Source organism: Rhinichthys klamathensis, unplaced genomic scaffold (assembly GCF_029890125.1).
Source record: "Rhinichthys klamathensis goyatoka isolate OS25496 unplaced genomic scaffold, OSU_Roscu_1.1 h1tg000104l_1, whole genome shotgun sequence".
Lineage (NCBI taxonomy): Eukaryota > Metazoa > Chordata > Actinopteri > Cypriniformes > Leuciscidae > Rhinichthys > Rhinichthys klamathensis.
The window spans coordinates 1,136,532-1,149,416 of NW_026606643.1; the positions used below are offsets into that span (position 1 = coordinate 1,136,532).

A 12,885-nucleotide genomic window follows, 5' to 3' on the forward strand; every position below is an offset into this window, starting at 1 on the left:
TTCGCATGGGTAGTAGCACTGGCTTTAGCGGCTTTCATCTGATGATGGACGTCTCATGATATTTATTTTAGCACAACTGGGCTGTATTAGGCTATTGATTCCCGTGATCTTGCTTATAAATTCCGATTCAGCCATTAGCCTACCTTCGTGATCACGCAAAGAGGTCTGCAGTCCGTTCAGAACTCCAACCAACATAAAATATAAATAATTGCATGTACAAATGAACGATTTAGGAGGGAAATGGACTGCTCCCATAATGTAGAAAGCAACGACTATATTTGCAGCAATGTTTGGTAAATATTAACTTCATAAAATGAAACCGGAGAGATAGTTAATGAGTGAATTAACTATGTTCCTAAATACGATCCATAACGTGTATGTTTTTAACATACGATCCATAACTGTAAACGGGATTCATTTCAGTATGGCTAATGTACCTCTTCATCCTACCCTAATCATAAACCATTCATCAGAAAACACACACAAATACATGTATACGATGTACTGTGTACAGTACACGTGTATATATATTTAAATCACACATAACTAACCCTAACCCATACACATAATATATTAATTGTGTATGTATATATACTATATATATATGCATGTATATATGTATGTATATACAGTATACAGTATATACTATATATATCCATGTATGTATGCATATATACACACATAACCCTAACCCATTTAAATAAATGAATTGTGTGTGTGTGTGTGTATATATATAATATTATATATATATATATATATATATAAATATTATTATTAATAATATTATATACATCAGGTTACCGTAAGTTAGCTAACGTTAGTGAAGTGTTGGTCACGTAAGCTATAGCTGCAATTAACCTATTATCTTCCAATAAACATTTACTAAAACTGGCTACATAAAATATAACTACAGACTAGATTCACGAGAGGTCGGCTAATGTGTGTAAAAGTAAAAAAAAATACAGTAATTTCATTAATTTACCAGCGAGCGTACTTCGGAAACACTGAAAATGAATGGGGTTCAATGCTGGAACTATCAGTGTTTGGAACTATTGGCCGCTCCACGACACGCGTTACTTCCACATTCCAAAGTTCCTATGGCGGTCTATGGGAGTGTCGCAACTCTTTCTCTCTATGGCTCTGGTCTGAATATAAACACTTATCATAGCTGTACTTTAGTGATTCAGGGTAGGACAAAAACATGGTTTGGAAGATTGATTCATGATGTACTCGCTCATTATATCAATTTGGTACATTTTGAACAAAAAACTTTGAAAAAATAAATAAATAAATAAATAAAAATTCTCAAGCCGTTTCACTTAGAGAAGAAAAGACTATCGCAACATCCATTTCATGTCAACTTTAAGTATGTCAATTGTCAACTTTAAATAGTTAGTTCACCCAAAAATAAAAATTCTGTCATCATTTACTTCCCTTCATGTTGTTCCAAACCCGTTCGACTTTTGTTCGTCTTCTTTTTAATAAAATCTTGGAGATTTCTGGCCCTCCATTAACAGCTACGCAACTACCACTTTCACATTTTCAAAATGTTTATGATCTTATAAAGCAATCATAAAACTAATCCATATGAATTGAGAGGTTTAGTCCTAATTTTCAGAAGAGACTCGATTGCTTTATGATGAACAGATTTAATTTAGGCTTTTATTCATATAAACATTGATCATGGAACATAAACAGAAGCTCATCCCGACCTGCTTGACGCATGAGAACAAACCTCACTGGTTATTGGAAGCTCACATGTGCTGTGTAACACGAGAGTGAACCTCATTGGTTCTTGCAAAAGTTCAAACATGATGCGTAAGACAAGAATTAACCTCATTGGTTCTCACACATCAGTCGAACATGCTTGAGCTTCTGTTTACCACAAGTGATGTGTGTGTTGATGAATATTTATATGTGAATAAAATCCTAAATTAAATCTGTTCAGTGTATACAGATCCTGTCTCTTAATATTTCATATTAAAATATTCATTTGTGTTCCGAAAATGAATGAAAGTCTGGGTTTGGAACGACATGAGGGTGAGTAATGACAGAATTTTGTATCATTTGTATCAGAAATTGTATCATTTGTAGGCCTATCCCTTTAAGTATGTGCATTTATGTTTAAATAAATACACGTCCTCAGGTGAATGCTAAAATAAATCGCATGATAAATCATTGGCTATAAATAATTTGCTTTTGAAAGTTTGAAGCTGAAAGAAAGAAACTGCAGGCTATGGGGTCAATTTGATTTAAAATAAAATCGTAGTGACAGTTATTTTCACAAGCACTAAAACGCAGCAATCCACACAAAGTCGAAATTCAGTTTTCATTTATTTTCGCATAAAGAATCTAAAACTTCAAAAGGAACATAGAAGCAGTAGGCTAGCTACATAAAAAAAGATTTTGATATTTGTGATGATTTCTTGTTGGGTCAAGAAATAGACGTCTCTCTTCAGCTGGATCGTGCATGTGTTCTTCTTTTATGGTAGTCGACTGTCGATCTAATAGACTTGTAGTGTCACCCACTCGTTCTCCTCTGGAAATATCGAGTGAGAGTGAAATGTGAGGAGAAGAGATTGCTGCTGGAGATGTCAGTTCGCCAGAAGAGGGCATTCGGATTCTGTCTGACAAAGTTATGGTGCGACAGGCGGTTGTGGTTAACCACTCACAATCCTGCTGCATCTCTGTACTGTCGGGAACTGTACAGGAGAGGAGAAACATTCCCGATGGAGTGGAGTACACTTCCAAACAATATTCTCTGAGTGCAATAATTTTGGACTGGATTGAAATTCTCTTAAACATCACAATTCTTATTTGTAACAAAATATCCACGGATTAATCTACGGTACGCATCATCATCTCGGGAAAGACAGTGTTTGCGCATTATGCTGCGATGGAATACACTGAGGTGGATGGGGATTGCTGGGATTTCCATAAGTTTGACTTGTGGTAGATAACTTGGATTTGGAATCGCGCGTCTTCGGTTCTGTTTGTGACTTGATGTAAAAATGTTAGGATTTAAAATGGATTCTTTCTGTTCGAGTGGATGTTTATTGTGAACATTTTGTTTTGAGGGGAATTAAAAGATATGGTCAGTGGTCAGTCAGGAGAGACTGAAGATTTCCCGCGTCTGCTCTGCGGTGGAGGACTACAGGCGGGAACGTGCGCGTGTGGAAGAACCGAACCATCTGAAGAGAGCGCGTGCCATGCCGTTTCGGGTCTCGTGCGGTAGAAAGCTGTAAAACCTGTGGCGAGGAGTTTACTGAGACGCGGTGATGGGTAAGTTTGACTATCACTCGGACATAAGTGAACATGAAAACCACGGTAGATGTGTATGGTGATACATTCGGGGGACATTTCCTGCAGTTGAATAATTTTTTCATTGAGATGTGAATTGTCTTCAAACGGTGTCTATGCATTAAAACAAAAGAGACCGCATGTACTCTGATAAGCATAAAAGGTGTATTATACATGCATTCATATGGTGTTGTCTTTAAGACAATTTGTATGCATATTTATTTAGCATATGATAAACATACATATTTCTTCAAGTCAAGTGTACAGTCAAGTGTATCCGTCCATTCATTTATTCGGTGGGCATTTATTCGATGTAAATCGATGTTAATTCAATTTATTCAGATTTGTCGTTTATATATGTTTAAGTGTCTGAAAACTAGAACTGATCTTTGACTTTTTTGTCACAAAAATATTTAAATGATCATTTAGGCTACTACAACAAAAACACATTATGCATTATGATGAATATTTTATTTATTTATGCTTCTACTTGTAATATATTGTCAAAATGCAAAATATGTTTAGAAAATGTATGTATTGCTGTTATTTATGCAAAGCTGTTTGGTGATCTGGTAGCAAATTGATTTCAATCTTTGCTGTGGACTTTAGTGATAAGGTCTAAATGTTAAGCTAGATATTTTTCACTAGAGAATTAATGGTTATATGCAAAGTTTGAGTGTAAACATTAAATTGAATAGCTAATTGTACATATAAACTATGTTGTGCTTTTCAGTTGGGATCCAAACTGTGCCATCCAACCAGACCTGACAACCAATTAAGTTGGAAAGTGTGAATATCTGTAAATATATATATATATATAAATATATTGGTCAACTGATTATCAGCCTATTACTCTTCATCTCTCACTGATTTAAATAGCAGACTGATGCCAACTCATTTTTTAATACGGAATGCTAATTGAACCTCATTTTTGGCAAAAAGGCAATTTCTCAGAGTGTGCCCGTGCATTATTGATAATGTGGAGATCGTACAGCGATAGTTAATATTCTTTCTTAGATTTATGATATTGGAAAAGGTGCATATTATGTGCATGCATTGTCATGTGCACACATGTTTTTCAATGCAAGTGTGCATACAATCCTTGGAAGGCGTTATTTCTTCAAAGAAAGGTGAAGCCACATATTATTACACATATTACACATTTTATTTATTGACAGAAAAGCAAATTGACAGTATGTATTGCATCAGTTAACACTGTGATTTTCGATGCCAATTTGCATTAATTTAGCATTTATTAACAGATGCATTTCACATGCTTACAACATGTATAAATATTTACCAGAGTTATATTTCTTACATGTTTTTCGTGATTTCTACTAAACTCATCTTTATTTAACTAAGCACTGCAATTAACTGTAAGTCACAGACCTTCTCATGGCCACATTAGAGTACTTGATTATGGATGTGCTTTCAATCATTTTACAGGGGCTATTTGACAGATATGTGACCTGCTCTGATTGTTATTCGTTAGCGGCGTGCGGCGAGATGGCCTTCCACAGCTCGTAAAATGATGAGCTATGCTTGCTGCTTTGCGGCACTGTAGTGGGAGATCTTGACAGCAAACATAAAATAACCAACCTGGTAAAATTTTGGAGCATCACTGTGAAGGGTATGTAGGCCTACAGAGGCAAAATCAGTTTTACCAAGAGAAGAAAAAGTGTAGATGCATCTAAAACAAGAAAAGTGGCAGAGCAAGTTTGTTACAAATTAATTTTCATTAGACTTCACTTGGATCATTAACTTTATCAGCATCATTTCATTAGCAAATGTCATTAAGCTGATACAGTCTGATTGTCTGGTTAGTGTGAATGGAAGCCAGTGACGTAATTACTTTATTGTACTGCAGCCTGCTTGTGCATCGGTGGTTGGCAAGTGTACGCTCGTGGACATCAGCACCTCTCTGCTTTGTTTTGGTGATTGTTATTAATCACAATCAGTGGATCCCAAAAATTGTTTGGACACTGAAGCCACGCGCAGAAAATGTATGAATGTCATTGCGTTAAATAAGAAGATATCAAACCAAGTGACATTTTTAGGTACTACATGATAACAATAGATATGGTTTTCAAAAATTAAGACAGTTATTCAGACATTTTCTGGTTGTTAACTAGGTTTAACTGACTTAATACATCCACTAATGATAATCACATCAAGATCAGCAAGATTTTTGAGGCCATGGTATATTATAATCAGGAACAGAAGGTGCATTAATAAAGTTCTTGACCATTTAAATGTTTGGTCCTGATAAGCCGTTAATGCAGTGAAGTACCTTATGAATATTTTCTCCTTTTCAACCTTTGAGAACATCTGGTAGAATTACTTTAACATTGTAGAGATTCATATAAGCCATTTGGTTCCATGCACGTTTCTAAAGGTGTTATTTGGATGGTTTTGCAATAAATTTGCCTTTAAGCTAAATGTATATTTTGATATTTCATATAACCACTTTCATGAATTCTTGTTATGACGATATTAATGTATCATCACCGCATTATTTGTCTCAGAAAGACAGATAATGCCGCAGGAACTTCATTTCAGAATGCTATTTCTAGCCAGCTTTGTAAAAGTTGCATCAGGAATGGAATTGAAACCCTTTTACAGCAACACAGTGTGGGTATGAAGGCCGGAAAGACACAGCACAAATGATAAAATCCCATTACTGGAAAATGTCCAGACTTTAGCCAAGACCTTCACATAAAGAACATGCGTATTTTACCCAGACCTCTAACCTCTTGATCCAATGTTTAGTTGTTAACTCACTGCTGATATAATGCCTCACTTCAACCTCCCATTTCTTTTGACAAGAACAACACCTAGGCTTTCCTTTGTGTATTAAAGAAAGATGGACAAAGGCTGCTAGCAGAGTCACTGAACATCCAGGCAAATTTAACTGATTTGGTTGACTGACAATCATTTAGATTATAATTAGCGACTAATATGATGGCCGAGGCATATCTCTCAGGACATTTCCTTTCATACTGTAGTGGGCTCATGTCCAAGCTTATTGGAAGACAGGCATGTTTGCCATTGCCAGAGAGAAGAATTAAACAACATAGCATGACTGGATTGATTTGCACAATCACCACTGTTAATTGGGTCCTGTGTGGTATGATATTGCTGTATAAATGTAATATTTCAAGGGTTTATAATCACAGAACAATTACAATATTTCTTCTCTCATTAATCGTCTTAATCTCTGCTTTGAAACTGCTCAACAATTAGGGCTGGGTATTGTCAACTACCTCATAATATGATGCACATCACAATGCACATTTCACGATTCAACATGTCGGAATATATCACAGCGTCCTAATAGGATCACGATTGAATCTGCGCCAAACAAGTGAGAGAGATACTTTTTCAGGGTCAGGTAAATCTGCTGTATCTGCTTTAAACTCTCTTGCACTGTTTGCTTTTGAGGTCGGCCAATAGTGGATTTTACCGATACCGATATTTAGGTTTGACCGTGCATGCCGATAACCGATTATTCAACCGATATATTTTTTTTAATGGATACTGGATTAAAAACAAACATAACACTCCAAGTAAAACAGTGCAGAACTGGAATGTTCTCAATTAAATAAATATATAAAATGAATATATTAAAATGAGAAGTTCTAGAATGAACTCTACAGAAAATAATTTAAACATTAAGGTCAAATGTGTGTTTCTTTAGCTATAACCTACAAACATAGCCTATGTAAATTTCATAGGTAACACTTTGCAAGTCTCATTTGTTAACAAGGATGTATTAGCTAGCTTTCATGAACTATATGCATTATGCAATATACGTTACTCCATGTATTATTATTTGAGCAATACAATTGTACCTTGATCATTCATGTTGGTTCATAGTACATTAACTAAGGTAATAACACATACAATTAAAATTAAAACTCAATTTAAAATGTATTAGTAAATGTTGAAATGAACAAACTAACAATGAATAATACTTCTACAACAGTTATTAACCTTAGCTAATGCGAAAAATGTAATCTTATTGTAAAGTGTTACCATTTCATATAAATCAAAAGAGTCGTGCTTAAAGATGGCCACCTTTAAATATCTGCAAAGGCCAGAGCAATTAAATTGCATAAATGTATATTACATGTATAGTCTATCACTTTATTTGCTTCAATATTAGAACACTTGATGGTTATCTAATCAAAATAACAATATGTACTGCAGTGATAAAAAGGAATAGAATCAAATGCGTTTCTGACTTGTTTTTGTTTCTGTCGGCTACATGAACATATCAATGTTGAGAAAGCAATCACATCACTAGCTTTAAATATGCAACTTCGCCGGGTAATGAATGCATAAAATTGACCAGCTGGATATAAACTAATTGTAACAATTGCGACATTAAACATTTGGGTCAGGTTTGCTTGTCACATTGTTTTAATCGCTTGAGGTACTAATGTTAGAGTCCTCACAGCCTCGGCGGCAAACATACTTCTGTTCTTTCTCTGCTAATGCAGCATCTAATCAACAAATTAATTACTTTATAATGATATGGCAATATGTACTTTAGTGTTCTGTATTCATACCATTTCGCTGTAAGTGTTTTAAATGCGCATCTGAAGTGTCAGCGCTCTCCGTGAAGCGTGTTCTCTCTGTGCAGCCTCACGTGTTACAATAAACAACAGGAGGTGCCAGTGATAGTTATTATTCCATCTCTAGAGGCCGCTCTCGCTCTGTGTAATGACAGCGCACCCTTCTCAGTAGCTCCAGCAACGGACGCAACCCAGGAAAAATTATCGGTGTGGATTTTTGCCGATAACGATAGTTTCACCAATTAACTATCGATACCGATATATCGGCAAAACCGATGAATCGGTCAACCTCTAGTTTGCTTCACTTTTGCCCTGTATTTTGTCTAGTATTGTATGTACACATTAAATATAAGTTGAACTCAATAATCCCTTTGTAATGGCATGATTTAGGTGTTATCAAATTATTTAAAATATTTGTATATTCAGAGAGTATGTCGTTTTTTGACTTTTTTTTTCTTTTGCATTTCAGGCTTTGCCATGAGGCACCGCTGGTTCATGGTGCCACTGCTAATGCAGGCATGGCTCTCTGCCACTCCTTGCTTTGGTGAGCGTCCTTGCCCTCGGAGCTGCCGATGTGATGGCAAGATTGTATACTGTGAGTCTAGTGCATTCCGTGATGTTCCCAAGAACCTCTCTGGTGGCTGTCAAGGCCTCTCCCTGCGGTATAACAGCTTGGCAAGCCTAAAGGCTGGACAATTTGTTGGCCTCAACCAGCTAATTTGGCTGTACCTGGACCACAACTACATTGCCAATGTGGATACACGTGCTTTTCAAGGGATACGGAGGCTCAAAGAGCTAATATTGAGCTCCAACAAGATCACAATTCTGCATAACACCACATTTCACCTGGTACCAAACTTGAGAAACCTTGACCTTTCTTACAACAAGCTACAGGCTCTGCAACCAGGGCAGTTCCAGGGTCTACGCAAGCTACTAAGTTTGCACATGCGCTCCAATTCCCTTAAGAATCTTCCCTCTCGCCTTTTTCAGGACTGTCGTAATCTTGAGTTCCTTGACCTTGGCTACAACCGTCTGCGCAGCATTACTCGCAATTCAATGTCTGGCCTGCTGAAGCTAACTGAGCTGCATATTGAGCATAACCAGTTCTCCAAAATCAACTTTTTCAATTTCCCACGCTTCTATAACTTACGTGCTCTTTACCTACAGTGGAACCGCATTAGGACCATGAGTGAAGGCCTTACGTGGACCTGGACATCATTGCAGAAGCTGGACCTTTCAGGAAATGACCTGCAGGAGATAGATGCAGAAGTGTACCGGGCCATGCCGAATCTGCAGACACTTAACCTGGATTCAAACAAGCTTGTCAATGTGTCTCAAGAAGCTGTGGATGCCTGGATCTCTCTGACTGCAATTAGTCTGGCAGGAAATATGTGGGACTGTGGACCAGTTGTGTGTCCGCTAGTGGCCTGGCTGAGAACCTTCCGTGGAAACAAAGAAATTAATATGATTTGCGCATCACCCAAAGAAGTCCAAGGGGAGAAGGTTATGGATGCAGTTGACGCCAATAGAGTTTGCATGATTGCCCCTGCTATGCCATCAACTGTAATTGCTCCCTCTACCCCTTTTGTTGCCTTTGCACAGACCCCAGCCAGCTCTTTTGTCCCGACTCTTAAATCTGGAGACAGCAGAGGGGGCCTGGGGACATCCTTGGAAGGTACCACCTCTTCAGCACCTTCTCAGCCCGCTGTCCCACCACCTGAGCAAGACTTTGAACCAGTATCATTCCACAAGATAGTGGCAGGAAGTGTTGCCCTTTTCCTGTCAGTTGCAATGATCCTCCTGGTAATTTATGTCTCGTGGAAGCGCTATCCAAGCAGTGTAAAGCAGCTGCAGGAAAACTCGGCTGCAGCTCGCAAACGTCGGAAAAAGTCACGGGAGACAGAGCGCACTCTCAGCACACCATTGCAGGAGTACTATGTGGACTACAAGCCTAATAACACAGAGGGCACAGATGTGCTAGTCAATGGTACTGGACCATGCACCTACACCATCTCTGGCTCCAGAGAATGTGAGGTAAGACTCCATACCTCGACTTACAATCCATTGGGTTTGGTGGCAAAAGAGGTCAATTCTTTAGCAGCTTTAAAAAAAGTCCTTGTGTTCTTGTGCTTTTTTGATGCCATTTTTAGAAGATTGTTGTGTGGGAGGGATATGTTTTTGGCAGAGAAATATTTTAGGAGCGACACGTTTTTTAAATGTTTTTGGCACAGTATGCGATTTGTTTAACCTCGGACGAGGTCTTAATTTACAATTACATATTGATTTGTTAGAGCATATTTGAGGAGTCCTGTTAATTCATTTGATTTTTTTCTTTTAGGACCAGTTTTTTTCTGGGCTGTAACATAATGCATGTATACAAGTGTACCTGAAATACCTTCTTCTACCTGGTAGGCATCTACTTGAAGATGATAGGGTGGTTTTAATTATGCTCTCTCTTTTTTTTTTGCTTGTTATTTTATCCCATAAAGATTTGTGATTCTTTGACAAATTCAGCTATAATCACTGGATAACAAACTCCCTCAAAAAGCTGCTGTGTCACAATTATTTATTCGTCCTCATTAAAATATGTGTGTGTGCTTAACTGCTCCAAAGACCAAAATGGAATGGATTTGTCTATGGGAAACTTCAAACACATCCTGTTAGTGAAAAACCTCCTAACCATCTTTCTAATCCTGACTCCTATACACTCATTGGTTCTTTCAACACTGTTTGATCCATGCTCAATGAAACGGCTCTATTTCTATATTTTCTCTCTTTTTTTCATGATCTTCCCGGGGCTATGGAAATGTCTTTAATGACACCCCCATTTTGTCTTCCAAGGGCTCTTTTTGACTTCTTCCATGTGTATCACTTCTTACCTATTTTTTAGCCTCTTATCTTTGCTTCACACTCGTCTTTCTCTCTTGAATCTTCTCTCCCTCATTTTAGATCCCCACCTTTTATACTTCAGCACAACCTGCAGTTCCAATTTACAAAATACTAATTTTCTCAGTGTGTCACCCATAACTCCACTGACATGTGTGTTGGCAGCTCTGGTCAATTGATGCATTTTAAGGAGCTGGTTTTGTGTGTGGTTTGTATGATTCACTATATTTACATATGTTCATGCTTTTCCCAAGGCAACTGTTACCGCTACTCCTTCAGGCTAAGAAACCTGTCAGTAGTGCAGTAAGGTGTCATGAAAGGCAGACCTGCCTCTGGCAGAGCCATGATAGGGCATATGTGCTGTGGCTAGCAAGACAGGCCTGAGTGAAACAAGAAAGGCAGCTAGACGTGCTAGCAGGCCGATTGGCATGATGGTAAACAGGTGATGCCAAATCAAGTCGCAGGAAGAGAATGCTATAAAGGGGAGTGAGAGCACAAAGGCACACAGAATGGCATCCTGACAGTGACGTTGACCGTGTCCGTTCTCTGATCTGTCGCTTTAAAGCGTTTTTGAAGAGATCAGAGGTGCACATCAGAGTCCAGCAGATTGGCATGTTTTTCTCTTGTGATTTCCCCAAGTGAAGGAACAAACTTTTTTTCTCTATTAAGTGCAAATCCCTAAGTCTCTTATAGCATCTTTGCCCTTATGATGATATATCTTGGCAACACAAGAAAGAACAACTGAAAGAAGAAAACAGTTTGTCTGTAGTACACTACCGTACATGTTTTCCATTGTAAAGTAATTATATCCATTTGGTCACTTTTATGCATTCCTTACCCAGCGAAGTTGCACATTTAAAGCTAGTGACGTGAGATAGCAAATTGATATGATCATGCAGCCGACAGGAACATATAAACAAATCAGAATTGCATTCGATTTCAGTTCTTTTTTTATCATCACTGTAATAGCCTACATATTTTGTTATGTATTATTATACATTTGTTATAAAATAAAAGCAAATAATGTGTGAGAAGATGCATACAATATGCTTATGAGTCTAATTTAAATGCTATGGCCTTTGTGTAGATATTTAAAGATAACCATCTTTAAGCATGACTTTTTGGATTTATACGAAATGGTATCTTTTTACAATAAAATTCCATTTCCAACATTAACTAAGGTTAATAAATTCTCTAGAAGTTCCTTGTTAGATTGTTAATTTTAACATTTACTTATACATTTTAAAAATGTTTAAGTTCTATTAATTTTAGTTAATGTTCTATGAACTAACATGAAAGATAAAGGTATAATTATTTTTGTTTATTATAAATATTATTTATATATTTTATATATTTCAATTTTAAATATTTCAAGTACAGTACATTTCAGTACAGTTTTTTTCTTCTTTTTTGTAATAAAGTTCAGCCCTATGTACTTGGAATATTATGCTTGTTTTTATTCAGTATCAATTTGAAAAACTTGGTTATCGGTTTATAAATCAGTTATCGGTCAGTGTGGTCCAACCTACCTTATTGTTATCGGTAAAATATCGATATCCAACATTATCGTTATCGGTAAGATCCACTATCGGTCGAACTCTACTCACTTTGAGATGAATGGAACTGGTAATGGTGCTTTCTAGAGGTATTAAAGACCTCCTTGCTCAGACCTTGATAACTATTGCCTAAATTTAGTGTGACCCGTCCATAATCATCGAAAGGCCTCATGTTGAGGTCACTTAGTTGACCTGTTTCCATAATGTTTTCCATTAATAGTCTATAATTCTGAATTGTTTGCCTCCTTTTTTCCTTCTGCCGTCCTCCATACCACAGCATTGCTGCATCAACACTAATGTGGTTTGGCTTCCCTCCCGTGCAGCAAAGCGCACGTCACCCATGATTGATGAGTTCTATTCTCTCTCCTGCGATTTGGTATTCCACACGCACACCTGATTTACGGGCTTTTCACATCAAGCCAAAAGACTAGATTCAAACACACAGTTCAGATTGCTCCTGTCTTAAAAACCAGTGTTCTTCTCATGCCTTACATCACTTCTGTTGCGAATCACAAATGGCATAAAGGTGTGGAAGAGACTGCTAAGAGGGATTGTCCTCTGACCTT

The 12,885-nt window shown here is 37.3% G+C and overlaps 1 protein-coding gene across 1 annotated transcript in view; it reads left to right on the plus strand.

Annotated features, from left to right (window-relative positions):
* The first annotated feature begins 2,592 nt into the window (after positions 1-2,592).
* Positions 2,593-12,885, plus strand: part of LOC130087069 (leucine-rich repeat transmembrane neuronal protein 4) — a 119,512-nt gene continuing 109,219 nt past the window's right edge. The window contains exons 1-2 of the mRNA XM_056253266.1: positions 2,593-3,282; positions 8,347-9,911. Of these exons, the coding sequence (XP_056109241.1) occupies positions 3,279-3,282; positions 8,347-9,911 (1,569 nt within the window). The 5' untranslated portion in view covers positions 2,593-3,278. The remainder of the gene's footprint in view (positions 3,283-8,346; positions 9,912-12,885) is intronic.